General features: G+C 33.5%; 2 protein-coding genes across 2 annotated transcripts; both read right to left on the reverse strand.

Moving 5' to 3' along the window:
- Nucleotides 1-7,967: 7,967 nt before the first annotated feature.
- LOC116128695 (ethylene-responsive transcription factor ERF011-like) lies at nt 7,968-9,273 on the reverse strand. Its single transcript, XM_031414451.1, has one exon. It carries the CDS (start codon nt 8,787-8,789, stop codon nt 8,298-8,300), a length of 492 nt encoding a protein of 163 aa, XP_031270311.1. The 5' UTR covers nt 8,790-9,273; the 3' UTR covers nt 7,968-8,297.
- Nucleotides 9,274-13,018: 3,745 nt separating this feature from the next.
- LOC116128686 (cell wall integrity protein scw1-like) lies at nt 13,019-25,003 on the reverse strand. Its single transcript, XM_031414441.1, has 9 exons — nt 24,935-25,003; nt 15,817-15,901; nt 15,641-15,712; nt 15,305-15,377; nt 14,995-15,046; nt 14,431-14,546; nt 14,287-14,356; nt 13,398-13,477; nt 13,019-13,277 (listed from the first exon to the last, which is right to left on the reverse strand). Exons 1-9 carry the CDS (start codon nt 25,001-25,003, stop codon nt 13,235-13,237), a joined length of 660 nt encoding a protein of 219 aa, XP_031270301.1. The 3' UTR covers nt 13,019-13,234.
- Between the last annotated feature and the right edge of the window lie 592 nt (nt 25,004-25,595).

A 25,595-nucleotide genomic window follows, 5' to 3' on the forward strand; every position in this document is an offset into this window, starting at 1 on the left:
ATTAAAGCTTGAAGCTTTTGAAACACTTCGTGAAGGACTTGGGATGTGCAGAGTACCAGAATAAACTAATTGCAATTGTGCAATCAGTTTAAGGGAGGATATGTTGAGTCATTAGAGTTTGTTTTAATAAATCCTATTTATTAGGAAAGTAGATATTAGTTTGATTGTTTCTTCTCCATGATCCATGATCTGTTAGAGCTAAAAGTGAAAGATTTGTTTTTTAGTTTTCTTTTGTAAGGCTATATAAGCCAACTGATTTGCTTATGAGTAAATAAGAATTATTCTACAATTCTTACAGAGTTAAGTGCTAAGTTTCTTTCACCCAACAAACCTTTCATCTATTATTTTTTATTTTCCATTTTTACCTCTTTACAACTTTTATGCCTTTCGCTCGAGTAGATCACTCTAGCGCTAGTGTGACTCCACTTGAGCACTATATATTTTTTTAATTATTCTCCAAATTAACATTGAAAATTAAATATTAAAAATTATTTGAACTAACAAATAAATAATTATATATTATAAAAAATACGAAAATAAAATATAATGTTTTTGAAAATGAATAATAAAAATAAGAAATGTAATAAACAAATAAAAATTTGTTTACTAAAATGCTAGAGTCCACTCTTAAGATTAGAGTGAACTGTGACCACTTAAGTAGTAAACTGACTGTATTTAGTTAAGAGTGGAAAGAATAAAAGTGGAAAAGAAAATTGGATAAAATATCTTGTCTAGGAAGAGAGAGATTTTAATTTGTAGTTTCAAAAAAAGGGTTTTTTTTTTTTTTTTTTTTTTTTTCAGTTTAAGCTTTTTCCACCCAAAAAATAGCTCTTACATTTTCCACCCTCACACTTTTAAAATACAATTTTCCACCAAAAATTATATTCCTTTAACATTTCTCTTAAATACATTGTGAGGACGAAAATACCCGCACCAAAGATTAACCCCCAATTGTCGGCGATCGCAACACGCTCAGCCAAATTCCACACCAAACAAAAATCAACGCCACTTTCCCATTTTCCTCTCTTCCCACTTGATTCCACAAGATTTATCCAATCGTCCTAAGTTTGCGGGATTTCTCTTGTCGGATTCTGCGTTTTTCGGTGACCAAAATCAAAATTGACCCACCTAGACTCATCATCAACCCTTAACAAAACCCCCAACCTTTTGGCGTTGATCACTCACCGTTCGCCACGTTGCTTATTTGGCTGTCTCAGATGTCATCGTTTCACAGCCAATTATAGCGTTATTGACACAGAAATCACATTGTCACACATTCACATATCACCCCATCCTCACCTCTTCAAAATCGCTACCTGCACTCGCCCTCCCATCTTTTCGTTTACCGCTAGTGACCTGCCAGTATTGCTACAAGATAGTCGTTTTTGCAACCCCCACCATCTAAAAACAGCCTGATTTTATGACGATCGCTGCTAGTGGGGTGAGGCCCTTAAAGTGAGTTAATGGCAGGGTGGGGGATGATTTTCGGTGGAGAAGACGACAAAAAGGTGAGAAATTCTTAAGACTATCAGATTTTTAGGGTGATTGAAGAAGCCAAAGACATCTTGCCCTCACTTATGACTAACTTTTGACCATCCTTTTTTCTCATAACGATGATTTTAATGGTGGTTAGTAAAATTGTATTTTAAAAGTGTGGGGGTGGGAAAGTGTCATTAGCTATTTTTTGGGTGGGAAAAAGTAGTAGTTCGTTTTTTTTAGTATCAGTGATGAGTGGCAAGGGAAAGAAAAAAATTTGAAGAAAAGAGGATAATGCGTGGGCAGGAGAAAAATGAAAGTGGTAACCAGTAATGATTAAGATATTAGTTTATTTATTAACAGCAAAGCGCTGTCTTAATCGCGTTTCGCATAGGTCGGTCCACTACTTCACTGTATCTCCACCTCCAACAAATCCATCACCTTCTCCAAAACAAATCGAGTCCGTTAATTTTCAAATTCTTCCTTACCAAAACCCTCGATGGACTCGATTCTCCTCCCAGACCCTCTCTCCCTAACGCGCCTACGCTCCACACCGCTCCACCGCCACCACCACCACCACCTATGCTCTCCAGGGGCCGTGCCTACTCCTCTCCCGTCCCGGCCGTACACTCTTCTCTGTTTACACCACCTCATTCCATCGCATCTCGGCTCTTCGCAGGTCCTCCTCCGTTGTTTCCGCTAGTGGCACCTTGACGCGCAATTCGGCTTCGGTCTGTTATCTTATCCACTTCGATTTTACGATTTTGTTTTAAATTTATGTTGAGTGTGTGCTTAAATAATTTATTTAGCTAAATTAGTCAATTTGGATTTGGATTGTTATTTACTAACTCAACAGTTTTTTTTTTAAATTTTTTTTGTGCTACGTCTTTATCGTCAGTTTATACTATAAGAAGAATTTAGAGAACCGTTTTCAACAATTCATTTGGAACCGTTTTTAACAATTTATTTGGAGAAAGCCTATATTGATATTGATTAGTTAGTATATGTGATATTAGGGAGCCTAAACGGCTTCTTGTTATATATCAAAACAGTTTGAGTAAAGAATGCAAACTGCATGAGAAGAAGGTTATAAGAAATTACTGATAATTTCCTTATTTTTTTATTCAAAGACTCAAAGTTGAGTCATAAGCTGTCTGTGAAATCAGTATGGAAAATAGTAACGGAGCATTGCACCTTGTAAACCTTGTCAGAAACTGGAAGCAAAACCAAATTGTTTTATACAACTGTTGTGCAATTTTTTCTTGCTCTGAATAATTTAACATTATTTCTGAACTACTTTATTATGTCAAATTTGATCCTTGTGATAGAGTAATTGTTTTGTTCTTTGTTGATAATATTGGGTGTCAATTTATAAGGACTCAATATTCGTGTTTTACATGTTTTACACACTCTATCCTTCTTCTATGTATTTTTTTTTTTTTTTTTTTTTGTTGACATGCTTATATGCAGCCCGCAGGGTTTTACAGTGGCGATTTCATGACTACGAAAGAGGATTTGCATGTTGTAAAACCTACAACTTCTGTAGATGAGGTTTTTTATATGTTTAGATTAATGTCTCAGATGACAGATTACGGTAAAATGTTTTGTTTTTTTTCCTTTTTCTTTCTTTTGGTTTTCTAATACATTTATTCTTTGTGGCAACAGCCTGGAAATTCTTGTGGAAAGAGAAATTACAGGTTTTCCTGTGATTGTGATGACTGGAAATTGGTAAGTTTTCCTTACCTTATGTGTTGTTTAATCTTTTTATGTTTAGGCTTCTTTTATTGGTATTGATTGTGAGTTTAGTTTTGGTGTATAATTCTTGTCAACTACTAATCTGTTTTGATGATTTTCTAAGTCTTTAAAGTTCTCAATTTTTGCAAACACATTTTTTTTAATAATATTTTCTAATTAATGTGTACCCCCCACCTGATCCACACCCATACCTTCCCCCACCGAAACTTAATTAGTTAAATCCCTCACTGAGGTTGATATAGGGGGATTTGTTCATTGGACTTCTTTGCTTCCACTATGACATATCTAACCAACTAGTTTATCCGGTGGGGACTCTTACTATTATGATATCAGATTTTTTTCTCAACTCCTTACTATTACAGGAGATTGGGCCCACTGGTCTGTGATCTGAGGATCATGTGTGGGTAATTTGAAATAACAACCAAGAAGACAACTGTTTTCTTCAAACTATGCCTTTTTCCTTCCACCATACAGCTAAGGATGTAATCACTTTTCTGTAACCCATTCAGCATAATGGAATAAACATACTGTCTTTAAAATTAGGCATAAATATGTTTATTTTAAAACCTATAAATTGTTGAGATTATCGATTCAAAGAGAGAAACCCACCATCTTGCCTGTTGGGGGATGTTCCAGAGTTCAGCTGTTGGGGGAGAACCACCATCTCTCATGCTTACTATGGAAACTTATCTAGTTCAGAATTTAATAGTTCTGGGGTATTTATCAAATGTTATGTGTTTTCTTCTCAATAAGTTCGTTTCCTTTTCTTTTAGAGAGGAAAAAAAAATTATGTTTCTTTGAATGTCTTGTTTTAAATTGTTCATTTTTTATGTGAGATGATGTGGGAATAATTTAACTTTTGGCTGTTGCAGGTTGGTCTCGTTTCAGATTATGACCTCCTAGCATTGGATTCTATATCAGGTATGCTAAATTCATCAAAATCATCTTTTTGTGTCAAATCTCCTCAGAAAAGTCTCATAGGTTTTGGCTTTTTCTCTTTCATATGCTCTGTGTTTAATCAGTATTACTGTTTATTTTTATTTTTATGTTCTGCTGGGAATCAGTAATACTTTTTATGAATTTTTTATAAACACTACATTGCAAAAAGTAGGGGTTACAATAGTCAGTTTGTATGAGTAAACAATGTTTTCTGCTCTAGTGTTTATGTTTTGTGATATTTTTTAAATTTATGTTCTCGGGTATAATACAAGTCAAACATTATTTATTAACATTTTGTAATTGTTAATATGGCATGTGTGAACATGCTAGTTTGGGAAAAATTGCAGCAGTTTATTACAGGAAAAATATCAATATGTTTGAGTAAATATTAAATGGAGTATTGTGGAAGAATCTGAGACAGGGATCCTTTCATTGGTTATTCTAGTATGATCTTCTTAAACATCAAAGTGATTATTTGGTCTGTTGTCAAACTTCTTCCACTTTTCTGGGATTATGAATCTCATTTATGAAAATATAAATTTTGTTGATGAACAATGATTACCAACTATTTATTTGTTCATGACATGTTGACGTTAAATTGTTCCAATATATCAACTAGGTGGCGGACGAGCTGATAACAGTATGTTTCCTGAAGTTGACAGCACTTGGAAAGTATGTTAGAAATGACTCTCTTCTGATATTTTTAGTTTCAACATCTGTTGTTTAATGTTGTTTTCATTCTATTCTTTGGTTATTTATACAATCATTCTCCGTATTAAGGATAATATTATTTGAAGGTTTATTTTAAAGTTAGCTACATTTCTCATTTACTTGTTAATCTTGAGAGAGATGGTTAAGGATTTAAGGGTTTGATAAATTTTCCATGGTTGAAAGAGAAGTTTTTATATTGCCTTGCGTAGGTAGTTTAAAGAGAGTGGGTAACAGTCATCGAGGTTGGAATTCAACAGTGCTTGAGATCACTCACCTGAAGGCATTATAGCCTCAGATTATTTACCATTTCTTACCTCCTTTTTTGGCAATTATTGTCTTCTCTCCTCCTTTTTTGGCAATTATAGTCTTCTCTTAGTGTTTGATTTTACAGCTCTGTTAAGTTTGAATCCAGTTTGCTTTGAATGTCTGTAAATCAAAGCATCGTACAAGCAAGCTCATCCTAATCAACAGGGGTTTGGCTTAAAAGTACTAGGGTTAGGTGAACGTTCATTTATTGCAAGCAAGCTCATTCTCCCTTTGCCCTTGTGGATCTTTTTAATTTGAAACTAACACTCTTACTTATTGTTGCATTAATTGCTGTCTATTGCTCATGATATACCATTACCTACCTATTTACTTCGTTTGCATTCGCTCACAGAGTAATGTTATTGGAGGCACTTGCTTTCCTCTTTCCTTCATAATGTTTGCCTAATGCATGCTTTTCTCAGCTTAAGTTTCTTTCATTACACAATGGATTTCCAGCTCCCCATGCTCCCTTGATGTGTCTGACACATCAAGAAGTTCAAACTGCTGAAATGGAGTGGATTGCTTGTTTTACAGTATTTCTAATTGCTAACCAGCTGCAACTCTAAATTTATTGTTTTTTGATTCTCAAAATTCAATGCAGACTTTCAATGAGGTGCAGAAGCTGCTGGGTAAAACCAATGGGAAAATGGTTGGTGATTTAATGACACCAGCTCCAGTTGTAGTTCGTGAAACAACTAATCTGGAGGATGCTGCTAGGTTCTCCCTTGCTTCTTTCTTCGCAAACATTTTTTTTTTCCTTTATGGGTTATAAAAAATTGTCCGGCTTTACTGCAATATTCTTGAATCATTTAAGCCAAAATATTGCATATCTGATTTGTTATATCTAATGTCAGATTGTTACTTGAGACAAAATACCGCCGACTACCTGTAGTTGACGCTGATGGCAAGCTGGTAAGGAAATAAAATCTTCTTCATTTGGCTTTCGGTTTATCTTAATCCATTTGAAATCATCTTCTTTTTGCTAAATCATTGTTTATAAACCAAAGGTTGGAATTATCACAAGAGGAAACGTTGTAAGAGCCGCCCTTCATATAAAACGAGAACTTGAAAAGAAAGCACAATAGCAATATATTGTTGAAGCCATTTGAAGCAGTCCTACATACATTGCTACTAGGAATCAAATTGGGTCTGCAATCATGTTCCCAGATGATCATCGAAGACCTCATCTGCTTTACGTGTGCAATTTTGACTATTGGTATTGTTTGTAGTAGAACTAATTATAGGAGAATTTACGGGCAACTAAGCTATTAGAGACCAACAAATGTCGATTCTTGACAACCTCAGTTTTATAATGCAAACAATTCCAGCTCTTAGAAATTTAAAAAAAAAAAAAAAAAAATGTTTGAATATAAATTTTATGTATTTGTTAAACAATTAAAGATGTCAGGTCAGGATATTGTAGTTATAGAATCTGTGCATCATCTGTAAAAGTTTATTGTATTAACTTCATCCGCTAAAGTTTATTGTATTAACTTCTAATTTTTTTGTTTAATTTCCAACTTCTGTTGCTCCAGTCATAAATCGTAGAGTTAATGTCGGTCCCGCCTGCCGTTTTTAGAGCAAGATAAATATATGTGCCTTTCCAATTCTTTATATGTTTGTTAATATGATAAGATCAAAGCATTTAAATTATTTAATATTATAATATTAGTTGGCAAAAGTATTAATAAAAAGTTAATAAATGCTTTATTGTGTGTTACAGTTGTACTTCTTCGCTAAATAAGTGCACCGCTGTTCCATTATGTTAATATGTATAGGTAGCTGAAAGGGCGAAGCCGCTAATAAAAGTGAACGGTGGTTCAACTAAAATTGCGACCGCTTAGACACTGCATTCTATCATTCCTTAAATACGGTTGAGCTCCAGCTTCTAACGGATGAACCCTAAAAGAAACTGGAAGTATACAATAATTGAGGATTTGATATTCTTTGCATTTGCTGATTTTAACTGAGTGACAGACTGGGACATGTATTTAATTCATGGGTTAAACCTATAAAAATTAAAACATAATCATGGATGTTCCTTTCCCTTTGAAAACGAATAAAAAAAGGGCAAGTACGGTCACTCAAGCAACATCATAATTGAACAAGTAAAAAATACCACAAATTTTTACAATTTGACACAGACACAGATACATTTACTAGAAAGATATCTGTATCGTACACAGACATCCAGAAGATGATAAAGATTGTTTCAATTAATAATAGTAAAAAAATCTGAAACTTACCTTAATAAACAAATATTCCTCCGCTAATTGTGGGGCAAAAAAGTTGTCATCTAAAGTAAGTGTAAAATTAAAATAAAAAAAACAAGTCAAAAGCTGAAATATAAAACGACAGTGTTTTAAGCTCTAAACAGCTGCTTTGCTTTTCTTTTTGACGTTTGGAATAGTGAAGAAGCGGTGATATGACAATTTATAGGAAAAAAAGTACAGAAAATATAGCACAAAAAAATCGTCAACTTGGAACTCATTATTATCATCGACTACTACTCTTTCAAATTGATTATGAACAGTGGAGAACCAGAACCAGAAAATACCTAACTTAAAAATCCTATCACTTTAGTAGTTATAACTTTAGTGGTTAACCATCCCCACTTGCACCAACTGCCAGGATATGTAGGCCATTCCTGTTCCCTGTTCCCTCTTCCTCTTTTCTATTTTCTCTCCTCTTTATGTTTCTATTCTTATAAACGATTGAGACTTATTCTTCTTCATTCAAAATCCTATTTCACAAATTTTCATGTTTGCACATAAACCAAATAATATTATCAAAAATTATACTGACCCAAAATTTTAAATTATCAAATAAGTAACAATATACAATTACCCCCATTTTTTTTTTTTTACATGGGCCAAAATTTATATTCTAAATATTTAATAATACACATGAAAGAAAGGAAGGAAAAAACAAAAAAAAAAAAAAAAAAAAAGAAGAAGAGAGGTAGAGCCACCAGTACCACAAGGCTTCATCATTCCTTCAGCCGTCGCCCGTCAGGCCCGTAACGTACACTTACCTCCATGGCGCACGTTAGCAATAATCAGTGGTAGAGATAAACCACTTTTTTTTTTTTGTCTCCCACTAAGAGGGCTTCAGTACTCACCGTCCAAATCTTCCGGGTCGGGTACCTTGTTCAGGTCGACCCGATTCAATAACCCACCACACGCGGCCTTGAATTCATCGATTACTGGTTCCTGACGTTGGTTATTTTGTTCTCCGTGATTTGTGTGAACCGCCGATTCGATGGCGTCGACTCTAGCGCCGACTTCGGTGGCTTTCTTTCTTATCAAAGCCGCTGACATGTCACCACTAACAGCCGCAGTGCCGCCGTCTCCTTTCAAAAGGTCCGGAAAGTTCAACCTGGCAGACGGTCCCCGGAGATAAAACACCGCCGTATCGTAAGCTCGAGCCGCGGCAACAGGAGTAGAGTAAGAGCCGAGCCAGATTCTAGAACGTTTGTTTGGCTCTCTAATCTCGGCCACCCACTTGCCCCACTTTCTCATCCTTATCCCCTTGTAGGGTCTCTCTCTGTCCACGACTCGCTTCCTGGTGGCCGCCTCCGTCAGAGCTGCACCTCTCTCCATCTTTTGTTAAAGAAAGAAAGAAAGAAAGAAAAAACTTTTGTGTTTGGTTATCTAGGAACACGAAAAGAAGAGAGGAGAAGTGAAGAAGAAAAGAGTATCTATGTAGATGCTACATAGAATAATTGGCTGTCATATGGAGGAGGTAACACGTTGAAGATGATATTGATGCTATGTTAAAAAAAATCGAGAGAGAAAAAATCCAAATTCACCGACATAATCAGGGTGATGTAGTTTAAAAGAAGATAAGAGGAGAGGAGATGCGTGCGTGCGTGCGTGCGTGTTGGAGCTGGAGTTGGAGTTGTGTTGTTTCCAGATATGTAATAATGGTCTGAGGAAAAAAACAGGTTGCAGACGTAGATGCTTGGCTCTTGGCAATTGGCATCTGAGTGTTGAGTCTGAGGTTTTGTTTGGCAAAATAGAAAATTAAAAAATGGAAGAGGGGAGAACCGGATTGTATGATTGTGAATAAAATATTAATTGATAGGTGGTGACAGGTGACTGGTGATGGGTATTGGGTAATGGGTGGTGTCCTTTCTCACGGTGAACAAGTTTTTGGGTTGTGAGAAAAGCAACTCCACTTTGCCCTAATTTATTACATCATTATTTTTTTTATTTTTATTTTTACCTAGATATGTTAAAACAGTTTATATATACTTAAACTAATTTTTAAAATTTATTAAACTAATTTTTAAATTTTATTAAATATTTTTATGCATCTCAATTAATTCTTGGAGTTCATTAAACACTAAATAAATTATAATATTATCGTGTAAGATGACTCCCAAACTTAAAAAAGAAAAAAAACCTTATTTACCACCAAAATCTTGGAGTTAATTGTGATTATATCAATGCATTAAATGTGTTTTTATCATCTTTCAATTAATAATTGTGATATGTAACCTGTTGTAAACATGTCCTTTACGACCATAAGTAATTTCAACAATATTTGTCTCTTATGATATTATAATAATTATTATTATTTAAAAAATGTAGAGTTTTGTAATATTATATTTTAAGGAGGCAACAAAGGGTAGGTCGGTGGTCGGTGGATAGATACCGTTAGGAATTGACTTTCCCTTCACGCAATGAGGATTGGCTATTTTGTCCTCTTCGAAAATTTGTTTTGTTAAGAGAAATTAAAGGCTAATATGGAGATTTAAAAAAGTAAAAGGGTGGCCCAGTTAGTAAAAGATGATTGGGTAGCTCCATTTATCATTTATTTAAAGAGGGGCGTAATTATTCATAAATAAATTAAGGGATTCTTTTTGATATTTCAATCATAAAATAATGTTAGGTGATGACACGTAACAACTCTATGATTTAAAGATAAGATCTAAGTTTAAGGTTGAGATGAGAGGGTTGCATGATATTATGATAAGTCAGAAGTAGGGTTCGGATGTGGCACGTGACTCATGAAATTCGAAGATTGGATTTTATATGTGAACATTTTACATGATTGGTATTGTATTTTCTTTTGTATTTCAACGCTTTAAAAACTTTATCCCTCTAAACATTATGCTAAAATTTCATGTCAAAAACATGCTATACTTGACTCCATATATATATTATTTATATCCTAAAACCATACAAAACCACTTCTTCTTTCATATTTTTGTGTTATAATAATAAAAACATTCATTCTATTATCAAGATTGAGTAGGTGTAAACAGATTAATTAAACATGTTGTATGTGTATGAACAAATTAATAATGTTGAATACGTGGTATATTTATGTATTGGTTTTAATATTTTAATTAAATTAAGTCTGAAATCAAAATTTTAATACTAAATGACCGGCAGTAATTCGACACGTCTACTCAAATTATTAGCTTAACATACATTCATGTTTAAAATCTTTAATTCAGTTTAGTATTGAAAAATTAAAAACATAAGAGTAAAAAGAAATAATGTAGACATTATAGGTGGAGGAGAAGAACAATATTGTTTAATACTGTTAAAGTATGAAATACAAAACGTTGACGTTTCTGCATTCTGAACTTATCAATTCGCTGCCGTTTAATACACATGTGAGATAATCTAAGCCATTGAAGCAAACGACATCCAACGGCCAGAATTCATCTAGCAAGTCAACCATATATAAGCAAGCATCTTCTACATAATAAGAGGCCTCTCTTCTTCATGCGACCAAAAAGGTTCTTTGTGCTTTGTAAGGTTTTCGTCAATCTTGTCTCAAATTTGTATAATCTGGGTTAGGTGAGGGTAGTGTTTCCTTCATGATTAGAGAGGTTGGTTCAAGTTTCTCTAGAGATTAAAGGTTTGAGTGATTATTCAAGATTGAGAGCTGTGTGTGTCTTTAAGAATCACTGTAATATGTAAGAACTCTTGATTCCTAGTGCAGTGAGCCCCAAAAATTCCTGGAGCTTAACGTGGATGTAGTCTTTCCAGTTTTTGAAAAGACGAACCACGGTAAATCTGATTGTTCTTGTGTTTCTTGATCTTGTGTGTGTGTTGATCTGTTAGTTTGTGTGTGATTAAGGGTTAATTGATCACGAATTGGTATAACAAATACTATTAGCAACCCTGGGGACTCACATTCGAGTGACTATGTTAGATTCTCCTCTTACTCTTTTACCCTCAAGAGGGTTCGAACTTGCGAAACCATACTGAATCTTTCTCTTTGCTCTTTTACTATCAAAGATACTCAAACTTTGAAGACTATGTTAGATCTTCCTTTACCCTTTTACCATCAGGCCATTAGTGGTTCTTAATTAATTTGTTTTTTCATACTCTATAATTATATAGCCATACATTGAGTCCATTAGGGTTCATCAAATATAACAAAAAATGGGGGTAAGTTTAATATTATTGTTGAAGGATTATATTATTGAATTAGGAGGGCTGATAATTCAAAGCTAAGTTTTGTTTGTTTATAGTAAGTTCAACATATTATATGAAATTTTATATATATATATATAGTTAGTTAGTAGATCTGTGTTTATTTTTACTATGGTGGTTAGCTAAAGTTGTGAATAATGGAGGTTAGCTGTGAAATAGTTGGCACCACCGTGATAATTTGAGGGGGTAGAAATTAATGGGGAAAAGGTGAGGGACCACATTAATTCAGTGGCAAGCGACAACCAAGTGTAATGAAAATGCCAATAGAACCAAACACATCTCTATCAAATTACACGATCACTTCCACTGTAAATAATTTGTTATAAGATATTGCATGAGGTGTAAAGAGGGGTGACAGTCGGTGACTAGTAATAGCACCCATGCAAACTGGAAAGCGGAAACAATTACTTTTCCATTTCTATTTCTATTAAATTTTGTCCATGAAACTAGGCCTTGGCAGTCAACTCCATAAACTCAAGTCTATAATTCACACAGTAGTAATGTAAGACTTTTAGAGGCATTGAACTATGTTATTGTTACCCCAAAAGAAAGGAAATAAATAGATTCATGAATCAACCAATTTAGTCTTAAATTCATGTGACTTTACCTAGAACAAACTGACACCTTTGCTAAGAGTCAGGAATTTTTTTACAAAAAAACCATTCCTTCTTGGTCTCTTCTCAACCAATATAACTAACTAACTAACTAATCTCTTCATCAAATTACTATAATATCTCAATTCACAGTATGTATATTCGTCTATTTTCTTTTACCTTATTGTTTAATTTTATTATATAAATTTGTAAATGATATTCATAATAGATTTAATTGCTTCTTTGACTTGAAACTTGTTTGCAAGTTGCGTATACATTTAGGGCTTCGATGAGAATCTTATGAGTAATTGAGATATTAATTTAGGAGTAAAAATAAATTGACTTTTATTAAAGATCAGATATAAGTCAAAGCATGAATGCACCTGAAATTTAGAGTGGTTGGTTTCCAATAAACAAATACATTGAATTGTGTGGAAAAAATCTTGGATCAACGTCATAAATATTAAATTATAAATTATAAAATGACGAGCATCTAATTATTGAAGGGGGGAAAGTCAAAATTTAGGTGAAGAATGGGATGAGAAAATATTGACCTGACCACTAGAGGGTGGAGAGAATGGATGATATGTCCTTCAACAACTATTATTTTAAAGGTCAAACCTAACTCAACTGCTTTTTTTTTTTTTTTTTATTTCTCCCTATATCCATTCTACTATGTCTTCTTTCTAAATTCTCAGATTCAAAGAAATCAAGATAAAACAACTGAAGTATTTTTGAAACCTCCAATAGCAACTTGAAAAAGGGAAACAAGAAGCTGGGATATCAACATGAAATTTGCTTTCAATTATCAATTGTTAATAAAATACATGAAATTTGATACGAATTAAATGGAAATCTGATAACAGCTATAAAATTACACCTTCGTAAACCTATTTTTTTGGTACAAAATAATTTAAGATGTGCATCAACTAGAATGGCTGGTAGACAAAGCAAAGGGTTATATTCTGCCCTCAAAACTTGGTTAAAAACTATTGATCATTTTGGCTTCCGAGGCATTCCCATCCTTGACTTAGCATATCTGGGTTGCAAATTGAGATAAACATTCGTGCACAAAAACAAAAATGATACTCCAAACAATAAAATAAATCAAAAGGCATTTACTTGTAAAAAGAAACAAAAATGCATTCCTAAAGGATACTCCAAACGTAAGCCTCCTGGACATGAGTAAAGAATTGTGCCTTGCAGACTAGTTAATGCTGCCGTTGAAGAGGAAGTATCCTGCACAATTAGTTGCATATACTAGATGACTCTCACAAGATATACTGCAAAGGTAAATTACACAGAACTCCAATATAGAGGGTATTCCTCCTGCAAATGCCATAAACAATTGAAGCTTCGAATCCTAAGTGGAATACTGCATAATCCCACTACAACAACTCTTTCAGAATTCTCAGAGTGGATTACTAAATGCTATCACATTCAAAATCAACTAAACACTTCCAAAAGGTGAACAAGTGCCGCGTGCTATGACCACATGCAGTAAAAGAGAACTAGTAGCAGGTTTCTTCTAAAGAAAACTGAGGTAAAATCTGAATTTGGCCCTCCTTACATAAGATATCAAGAAAAAAAATCAAAAGTTCATGTCCTCAATAATGCAAAAAACCAGTGATGCTTTCTCAATACACTAAAAATATATGTGAATGACTATGAATTTTTACTGCTTTTTACAAACAGAATCTACATGCAAATGATGAAATTTGAACATTTAAATTCATAAATATCCCATTAATAATTTTGATAAATTAATTATACAATTAAACCTCCCATATTGGCATGCTAGCATATGTTGAAATATAGATTGTAAGCTGAAAAGAAATTAGTGCATGAACTTAATGGCATTTTGTTTAAAAAAAGTTGATTTTATTTTATTTTTCTAATTTGTTTCTTTCAGCATGTCCCACTCATATACCCTAGGGGGACTGCAATCATGAACAAACTCTACAGGAAAGAGAGATGCTATTAGGTCAACTCTCTCTTTAACAGGTATGACAAAGGAGAACATGGCATCAATAAAGTAAGTTGAGCACCTGAAAATCAACAAATGCAACTGGAGCTCCATATGTGCTCTGCATCTTCAATTTCAGATATCCTGGGCATCTGATAGAAAAAATATCAACCAAAAAAAAAATTAACAAAATAATATATTACATAAGAAAAGTTATGGTTCTTACCTAGAAAAGACTTGAATTAATTCTTGCTCTGTACAGGTTGGCCCGAGATTAGCCACAAAAAGTGTTGGACATGGGGTACCAATTTTGGGGACATTAGGGGGAACTGAAGAATGATTCTGCCATTACAACAAAGATCTTTGAAGTTATTGACAATGGAAAATAATTGTTCGAGCGTGCATATGTAAAATTTATTGTGGTCAAGATGATTGTCTTGACGAAAATGGGCTATTAATATGATTGAAAACAAGGCATGGTCTTATAATTGGGTGCATTGACAATAGCTTGAAAACCATCGTGCATCAGATTATAAAAACAATGCAATTTTACAACTAAAATTTAAGAAAACACGCAGACAGGACATGTTAGGAAGCATCTCAAAGGACTAATGATTTATGAAGACCATGTAAGCTTAATTATATCTTTCAAAGTTAAAAGAAAAGGATATAATAGAGCATATAGCAATAGCAGAAATACACAATTGGGAGCAGGCAAGAACAAAGGGTAAGCAACTGCTAGGAACTGGAATTGACTTAAAAAGAAAAGCAAGCTGAAATGTAGCCTGACCAATTTGGAAGCTGTTATCTCACTAGCAGCTCTTGCGTCGAGGTTTCCAAGACTGAATGATAGAAAAAGGGAAAAAAAAGAAAACAAGAATTAATAATCAGACAAGGTTTCACAGATACATGAAGAATTGAAAATCAAAAAGGCAGATACTACACTCCAACTTCTGCAAACAGGACATGTAGTAACCGCTTTTACTAGGACCTTGACCTTTCTGCTAGAAGCAATCACTTGAAAGTAAAAATATGTGCTAATTGATCTAGAAGTAATCACTTCTAAGTAATGAAAGTTGTGCTTAAGTAATGCAGATGACCTTTGTGTAGGTGGATAACCAATCATGTTGTAAGCAGAATTACCCATTCCAGGCATGTGAACGCTGCCAAAACCTGCTAGTGCCCAAGCGTGCAAAACATGTGCAATGTGAGCATCTATAAGAATGTGTCCTTCGTGTGACTAAGTAATTAATTTGTAGTCCAAGTGAGAGATTAGACAAGCACCAGCTAGCTCATATAAAACAAATGAATGAGAGCAAGAGAGAGATTACAAACGTTATTAATAGGCCTAAAGTGAGCCAAGAAAAGAAACTGTTTAAACAAGCAACCACAAGGTAATCTGACACAAACTAATTAAATCTAGGCAATCCACCCACCAGAGTCAGAAGTTCCCCTTGAAAATGTGGAGGATGCTCTTGCCTTCTTATCTGAGCCACTCCATTCATCATCTAATAGTAATAACCAACGAGTACACATGACGTCACCAAGAAACCAAAATATATAACAGAAATCAAATCAAATTTTAAGGGAAGATATTCAACAAGCTACAGACCTGTTCTTGAGCGCTTAGGTCGGGAATTAGATTTTGCAAGATCAATATATAGGATTGATCCTTTCTCAAGATCAAACACCATTCCCTGCAAACAGAGGAATGCAAACTAAAATTAATATATCTCATGCTCTGAAGCACTGCAGAACAGTAGTGGGTATCCATGCACACGTTTTTGAGTACCAAGTGACAAAGCCTTGTCAACAACATCAAGAATGAACAAAATAATTTGACCTACAGCAGATTCAAATCACACAATCTTCAAGTGTTTTGCCTAATGCTTTCTGTACTAGTTTCTCTGATATTTCTAAGGATCAGGCATAAAGGTAAATCCTCTCTGTTACACTTCAGACAAAAATGAAAACACGAAAGAAAATAGATGGAATTTTGGCAGATAGTATATGGATTGGAAAAGTCCATAAATTTTACTGAACCATAACTGTAATCCATATTGCAGATTTATGTAACAGAACAACTTTTAAGAATAACTTGGGCACATGCATGAGTTTCACTTGATGATTAATAATGGTTGATACGTGGTATATTTATGTATTGGTTTTAATATTTAATTAAATTAAGTCTGAAATCAAAATTTTAATACTAAATGACCGGCAGTAATTCGACACGTCACTCAAATTATTAGCTTAACTACCTTCATGTTTAAATCTTTAATTCAGTTTAGTATTGAAAAATTAAAACATAAGAGTAAAAAGAAATAATGTAGACATTATAGGTGGAGGAGAAGAATATTGTTTAATACTGTAAAGTATGAAATACAAAACGTTGACGTTTCTGCATTCTGACTTATCAATTCGCTGCCGTTTAATACACATGTGAGATAATCTAAGCCATTGAAGCAAACGACATCCAACGGCCAGAATTCATCTAGCAAGTCACCCATATATAAGCAAGCATCTTCTACATAATAGGGCCTCTCTCTTCATGCGACCAAAAAGGTTCTTTGTGCTTTGTAAGGTTTTCGTCATCTGTCTCAAATTTGTATAATCTGGGTTAGGTGAGGGTAGTGTTTCCTCATGATTAGAGAGGTTGTTCAATTTTCTCTAAGAATTAGGTTTGAGTGATTATTCAGATTGAGAGCTGGGTTTGTCTTAAGAATCACTGTAATATGTAAGAACTCTTGATTCTAGTGCAGTGAGCCCCAAAAATCTGAGCTTAACGTGGATGTAGTCTTTCCGTTTTTGAAAAGACGAACCACGGTAAATCTGATTGTTCTTGTGTTTCTTGATCTTGTGTTGTTGATCTGTTATTTTGTGTGATTAAGGTTAATTGACACGAATTGGTATACAAATACTATAGCAACCCTGGACTCACATTCGAGTGACTATGTTAGATTCTCCTCTTACTCTTTTACCCTCAAGGGGTTCGAACTTGCGAAACCATACTGAATCTTTCTCTTTGCTCTTTTACATCAAAGATACTCAAACTTTGAAGACTATGTTAGATCTTCCTTTACCCTTTTACCATCAGGCCATTAGTGGTTCTTAATTAATTTGTTTTTTCATACTCTATAATTATATAGCCATACTTGAGTCCATTAGGTTCATCAATATAACAAAATGGGGGTAAGTTTAATATTATGTTGAAGGATTATATTATTGATTAGGAGGGCTGATAATTCAAAGCTAGTTTTGTTTGTTTATAGTAATTTCAACATATTACATGAAATTATATATATAATATAGTAGATCGTGTTTATTTTTACTATGTGGTTAGCTAAAGTTGTGAATAATGGAGGTTACTGTGAATATGGGCACCACCGTGATAATTTAGGGGGTAGAAATTAATGGGGAAAAGGTGAGGGACCACATTAATCAGTGGCACGACAACCAGTGTAATGAAAATGCCAATAGAACCAAACACATCTCTACAAATTACACGATCACTTCCACTGTAATAATTTTGTTATAAGATATTGCATGATGTTAAGAGGGGTGACATCGGTGACTAGTAATGCCCCCATGCAACTGGAAGCGGACAATTACTTTTCCATTTCTATTCTATTAAATTTTGTCCATGAAACTAGGCCTTGGCAGTCAACCCATAACTCAAGTCTATAATTCACACAGTAGTAATGTAAACTTTTAGAGGCATTGAACTATGTTATTGTTACCCCAAGAAAGGAAATAATTTCATGAATCAACCAATTTAGTCTTAAATTCATGTGACTTACCTAGAACAAACTGACACCTTTGCTAAGAGTCAGAATTTTTTTACAAAAAAAACCATTCCTTCTTGGTCTCTTCTCAACCAATATAACTAACTAACTAACTAATCTCTTCATCAAATACTATATATCTCAATTCACAGTATGTTATTCGTCTATTTTCTTTTACCTTATGTTTAATTTTATTATATAATTGTGAATGATATTCATAATAGATTTATTGCTTCTTTGACTTGAAACTTGTTTGCAAGTTGCGTATACATTTAGGGCTTCGATGAGAATCTTATGAGTAATTGAGATATTAATTTAGGAGTAAAAATAAATTGACTTTTATTAAAGATCAGATATAAGTCAAAGCATGAATGCACCTGAAATTTAGAGTGGTTGGTTTCCAATAAACAAATACATTGAATTGTGTGGAAAAAATCTTGGATCAACGTCATAAATATAATTATAAATTATAAAATGACGAGCATCTAATTATTGAAGGGGGGAAAGTACAATTTAGGTGAAGAAGGGATGAAAAAATATTGACCTGCCACTAAGGGTGGAGAAAATGGATGATATGTCCTTCAACCTATTATTTTAAAGGTCAAACCTAACTCAACTGCTTTTTTTTTTTTTTTTATTTCTCCCTATACCATTCTACTATGTCTTCTTCTAAATTCTCAGATTCAAAGAAATCAAGATAAAACAACTGAAGATTTTTTGAAACCTCCAATAGCAACTTGAAAAAGGGAAACAAGAAGCTGGGATCAACAGAAATTTGCTTTCATTATCAATTGTTAATAAAATACATGAAATTTGATACCAATTAAATGGAAATCTGATAACAGCTATAAAATACCCTTCGTAAACTTTTTTTTTTGGTACAAAATAATTTAAGATGGGCATCAACTAGATGGCTGGAGACAAAGCAAAGGGTTATATTCTGTCCTCAAAACTTGGTTAACAACTATTGATCATTTTGGCTTCCGAGGCATTCCCATCCTTGACTTACATATCTGGTTGCAATTGAATAAACATTCGTGCACAAAAACAAAAATGATACTCCAAACAATAAATAAATCAAAAGCATTACTTGTAAAAAGAACAAAATGCATTCCTAAAGGTACTCCAAACGTAGCCTCCTGGACATGAGTAAGATTGTGCCTTGCAGACTAGTTAATGCGTGCGTTGAAGAGAAGTATCCTCACATTAGTTGCATATACTAGATGAGTCTCGCAAGATATACTGCAAGTAAATTACACAGAACTCCAATATAGAGGGTATTCCTCCTGCAAATGCCTAAACATGAAGCTTCGATCTAAGTGGAATACTGCATAATCCCACTACAACAACTCTTTCAGAATTCTCAGAGTGGATTACTAAATGCATCACATTCAAATCAACTAACACTTCCAAAAGTGAACAATGCCGCGTGCTATGACCACATGCAGTAAAAGAACTAGTAGCAGTTTCTTCTAAGAAAACTGAGGTAAAATCTGAATTTGGCCCTCCTTACATAAATATCAAAAGAAAAAAACCAAAAGAAAGAAAGAAAAATCTTTTGTGTTTGGTTATCTAGGAACACGAAAAGAAGAGAGGAGAAGTGAAGAAGAAAAGAGTATCTATGTAGATGCTACATAGAATAATTGGCTGTCATATGGAGGAGGTAACACGTTGAAGATGATATTGACGCTATGTTAAAAAAAATCGAGAGAGAAAAAATCCAAATTCACCGACATAATCAGGGTGAAGCAGTTTAAAAGAAGATAGAGGAGAGGAGAGGAGATGCGTGCGTGCGTGCGTGTGTGTTGGAGTTGTGTTGTTTCCAGATATGTAATAATGGTATGAGGAAAAAAACAGGTTGCAGACGTAGATGCTTAGCTCTTGGCAATTGGCATCTGAGTGTTGAGTCTGAGGTTTTGTTTGGCAAAATAGAAAATTAAAAAATGGAAGAGGGGAGAACCGGATTGTATGATTGTGAATAAAATATTAATTGATAGGTGGTGACAGGTGACTGGTGATGGGTATTGGGTAATGGGTGGTGTCCTTTCTCACGGTGAACAAGTTTATGGGTTGTGAGAAAAGCAACTCCACTTTGCCCTAATTTATTACGTCATTTTTTTATTTTTTATTTTAACCGAGATCATTAGGCCAGTTTACAAAAACTTAAGCTAATTCTCAAGATTTATTGAATTAACTTTTAAAGTCTATTAAACATTTTTATGCATTTTAATTAATTTTTAAAGTTTAATAAATACTATATAAACTCAAAAGATCAGATAAATCATAATATTATTGTATAAGATGACCCTAAGACTTGAAGTTGAACTCAAGGAAGAGAGAAAACCATTCGAGTTAATTGTGATTATATCAATACATTAAATGTGTTTTTATCATCTTTCAATTAATAATTGTGATATATTATTCATCAAATTACAAGCTTGATTAAATAAAATAGTAAACATTCATCTAAATAATTAATGTTACTTGTTGTAAACATGTCCTTTATGACCATAAGTAATTTCAACAATATTTGTCTCTTATGATATTATAATAATTATTATTATTTAAAAAATTGTAGAGTTTTGTAATATTATATTTTAAGGAGGCAACAAAGGGTAGGTCGGTGGTCGGTGGATAGATACCGTTAGGAATTGACTTTCCCTTCACGCAATCAGGATTGGCTATTTTGTCCTCTTCGAAAATTTGTTTTGTTAAGAGAAATTAAAGGCTAATATGGAGATTTAAATAAGTAAAAGGGTGGCCCAGTTTGTAAAAGATAATTGGGTAGCTCCATTTATCATTTATTTAAAGAGGGGCGTAATTATTCATAAATAAATTAAGGGATTCTTTTTGATATTTCAATCATAAAATATTGTTAGGTGATGACACGTAACAACTCTGTGATTTAAAGATAAGATTTAGGTTTAAGGTTGAGATGAGAGGGTTGCATGATATTATGATAAGTCAGAAGTAGGGTTTGGATGTGGCACGTGACTCATGAAATTCGAAGATTGGATTTTAGATGTAAACATTTTACATGATTGGTATTGTATTTTTTTTATTTTTTTTTGTATTTCAACGCTTTAAAAACTTTATCCCTCTAAACATTATGCTAAAATTTCATGTCAAAAACATGCTATACTTGACTCCATATATATATTATTTATATCCTAAAACCATACAAAACCACTTCTTCTTTCATATTTTTGTGTTATAATAATAAAAACATTCATTCTATTATCAAGATTGAGTAGGTGTAAACAGATTAATTAAACATGTTGTATGTGTATGAACAAATTAATAATGGTGAATACGTGGTATATTTATGTATTGGTTTTAATATTTTAATTAATTAAGTCTGAAATCAAATTTTAATACTAAATGACCGGCAGTAATTCGCACGTCTACTCAAATTATTAGCTTAACATACATTCATGTTTAAAATCTTTAATTCAGTTTAGTATTGAAAAATTAAAAACATAAGGTAAAAAGAATAAGTAGACATTATAGGTGGAGGAGAGAACAATATTGTTTAATACTGTAAAGTATGAAATACAAAACGTTGACGTTTCTGCATCTGAACTTATCAATTCGCTGCCGTTTAATACACATGTGAGATAATCTAAGCCATGAAGCAAACGACATCCAACGGCCAGAATTCATCTAGCAAGTCAACCATATATAAGCAAGCATCTTCTACATAATAAGAGGCCTCTCTTCTTCATGCGACCAAAAAGGTTCTTTGTGCTTTGTAGGTTTTCGTCAATCTTGTCTCAAATTGTATAATCTGGGTTAGGTGAGGGTAGTGTTCTTCATGATTAGAGAGGTTGGTTCAAGTTTCTCTAGAGATTAAAGGTTTGAGTGATTATTCAAGATTGAGAGCTGTGGGTGTCTTTAGAATCACTGTAATATGTAAGAACTCTTGATTTAGTGCAGTGAGCCCCAAAAATCGGAGCTTAACGTGGAGTAGTCTTTCCAGTTTTGAAAGACGAACCACGGTAAATCTGATTGTTTTGTGTTCTTGATCTTGTGTGTGTTGATCTGTTAGTTTGTGTGGATTAAGGGTTAATTGATACGAATGGTATAACAAATACTATTAGCAACCCTGGGGATCACATTCGAGTGACTATGTTAGATTCTCCTCTACTCTTTACCCTCAAGAGGGTTCGAACTTGCGAAACCATACTGAATCTTTCTCTTTGCTCTTTTACTATCAAAGATACTCAAACTTTGAAGACTATGTTAGATATTTCCTTTACCCTTTACCATCAGGCCATTAGTGGTTCTTAATTAATTTGTTTTTTATACTCTATATTATTAGCCATACATTGAGTCATTAGGTCATCAAATATAACAAAAAAGGGGGTAAGTTTAATATATTGTGAAGGATTATATTATTGAATTAGGAGGGCTGATAATTCAAAGCTAAGTTTTGTTTGTTTATAGTAGTTCAACAATACATGAAATTATATAATATATATAGTAGATCTGTGTTTATTTTTACTATGGTGGTTAGCTAAAGTTGTGAATAATGGAGGTTAGCTGTGAAATAGTTGGCACCACCGTGATAATTTAGGGGGTAGAAATTAATGGGGAAAAGTGAGGGACCACATTAATTCAGTGGCAAGCGGCAACCAAGTGTAATGAAAATGCCAATAGAACCAAACACATCTCTATCAAATTACACAGACACTTCCACTGTAAATAATTTGTTATAAGATATTGCATGAGGTGTAAAGAGGGTGACAGTCGTGACTAGTAATACACCCATGCAAACTGGAAAGCGGAAACAAATATTTCCATTTCTATTTCTATTAAATTTTGCCATGAAACTAGGCCTTGGCAGTCAACTCCATAAACTCAAGTCTATAATTCACACAGTAGTAATGTAAGACTTTAGAGGCATTGAACTATGTATTGTTACCCAAAAGAAAGGAAATAAATAGATTCATGAATCAACCAATTTAGTCTAAATGTACTTACCTAGAACAAACTGACACCTTTGCTAAGAGTCAGGAATTTTTTTACAAAAAAACCATCCTCTTGGTCTCTTCTCAACCAATATACTAAACTAACTAACTAATCTCTTCATCAAATTACTAATATATCAATCACAGTATGTATATTCGTCTATTTCTTACCTTATGTTTTAATTTATATATAAATTTGAAATGATATTCATAATAGTTTAATTGCTTCTTTGACTTGAAACTGTTTGCAAGTTGCGTATACATTAGGGCTTATGAGAATCTTATGAGTAATGAGATATTAATTAGGAGTAAAAATAAATTGACTTTTATTAAAGATCAGATATAAGTCAAAGCATGAATGCACCTGAAATTTAGAGTGGTTGGTTTCCAATAAACAAATACATTGAATTGTGTGGAAAAAATCTTGGTCAACGTCATAAATATAAATTAAAATATAAAAGACGAGCATCTAATTATTGAAGGGGGGAAAGTCAAAATTGGTGAAGAATGGGATGAGAAAATATTGACCTGACCACTAGAGGGTGGAGAGAATGGATGATATGTCTTCAACAACTATTATTTAAAGGTCAAACCTAACTCAACTGCTTTTTTTTTTTTTTTATTTCTCCCTTATCCATTCTTACATTCTTTCAAATTCTCAGATCAAAGAAATCAAGATAAACAACTGAAGTATTTTTGAAACCTCCAATAGCAACTTGAAAAGGGAACAAGAAGCTGGGATCAACATGAAATTTGCTTTCAATTATCAATTGTTAATAAATACATGAAATTGATACCAATTAAATGGAAATCTGATCACGCTATAAAATTACACTCTGTAAACCTTTTTTTTTGGTACAAAATAATTTAAGAGTGCATCAACTAGAATGGCTGGGAGACAAAGCAAAGGGTTATATTCTGTCCTCAAAACTTGGTAACAACTATTGATCATTTTGGCTTCCGAGGCATTCCCATCCTTGACTTAGCATATCTGGGTTGCAAATTGAGATAAACATCGTGCACAAAAACAAAAATGATACTCCAAACAATAAAATAAATCAAAAGGCATTTACTTGTAAAAGAAACAAAAATGCATTCCTAAAGGATACTCCAAACGTAAGCCTCCTGGACATGAGTAAAGAGTTGTGCCTTGCAGACTAGTTAATGCTGCCGTTGAAGAGAAGTATCCTGCACAATTAGTTGCATATACTAGATGAGTCTCGCAAGATAACTGCAAAGGTAAATTACACAGAACTCCAATATAGAGGGTATTCCTCTGCAAATGCCATAAACAATTGAAGCTTCGAATCCTAAGGGGATACTGCATAATCCCACTACAACAACTCTTTCAGAATTCTCAGAGTGGATTACTAAATGCTATCACATTCAAAATCAACAAACACTTCCAAAAGGTGAACAAGTGCCGTGGCTATGACCACATGCAGTAAAAGAGAACTGTAGCAGGTTTCTTCTAAAGAAAAACTGAGGTAAAATCTGAATTTGGCCCTCCTTACATAAGATATCAGAAAAAAAATCAAAAGTTCATGTCCTCAATAATGCAAAAAACCAGTGATGCTTCTCAATACACTAAAAAATATGTGAATGACTAGAATTTTTATGCTTTTTACAAACAGAACTTACATGCAGATGATGAAATTTGAACATTTAAATTCATAATATCCCATTAATAATTTTGATAATAATTATACAATTAAACCTCCCATATTGGCATGCTAGCATATGTTGAAATATAGATTGTAAGCTGAAAAGAAATTAGTGCATGAACTTAATGGCATTTTGTTTAAAAAAAGTTGATTTTATTATTTTTCAATTGTGTCTTTCAGCATGTCCCACTCAATACCCTGGGGGACTGCAATCATGAACAAACTCTACAGGAAAGAGAGATGCTAAGGTCAACTCTCTCTTTAACAGGTATGACAAAGGAGAACATGGCATCAATAAAGTAAGTTGGCACCTGAAAATCAACAAATGCAACTGGAGCTCCATATGTGCTCTGCATCTTCAATTTCAGATATCCGGGCATCTGATAGAAAAATATCAACCAAAAAAAAATTAACAAAATATATTACATAAGAAAAGTTATGCTTACCTAGAAAAGACTTGAATTAATTCTGTCTCTGTACAGGTTGGCCCGAGATTAGACAAAAAGTGTTGGACATGGGGTACCAATTTTGGGGACCTTAGGGGGAACTGAAGAATTATTCTGCCATTACAACAAAGATCTTGAAGTTATTGACAATGGAAAATAATTGTTCGAGCGTGCATATGTAAAATTATTTGTGGTCAAGATGATTGTCTTGACGAAAATGGGCTATTAATATGATTGAAAACAAGGCATGGTCTATAATTGGGTGCATGACAAAGCTTGAAATCCATCGTGCATCGATTATAAAAACAATGCATTTACAACTAAAATTAAGAAAACACGCAGACAGGACATGTTAGGAAGGATTCAAAGGACTAATGATTTATGAAGACATGTAAGCTTAATTATATCTTTCAAAGTTAAAAGAAAAGGATATAAGAGCATATAGCAATAGCAGAAATACACAATTGGGAGCAGGCAAGAACAAAGGGTAAGCAACTGTAGGAACTGGAATTGACTTAAAAAGAAA

This window comes from Pistacia vera, unplaced genomic scaffold, assembly GCF_008641045.1.
Source record: "Pistacia vera cultivar Batoury unplaced genomic scaffold, PisVer_v2 Contig201, whole genome shotgun sequence".
Taxonomy (NCBI): Eukaryota; Viridiplantae; Streptophyta; class Magnoliopsida; order Sapindales; family Anacardiaceae; genus Pistacia; species Pistacia vera.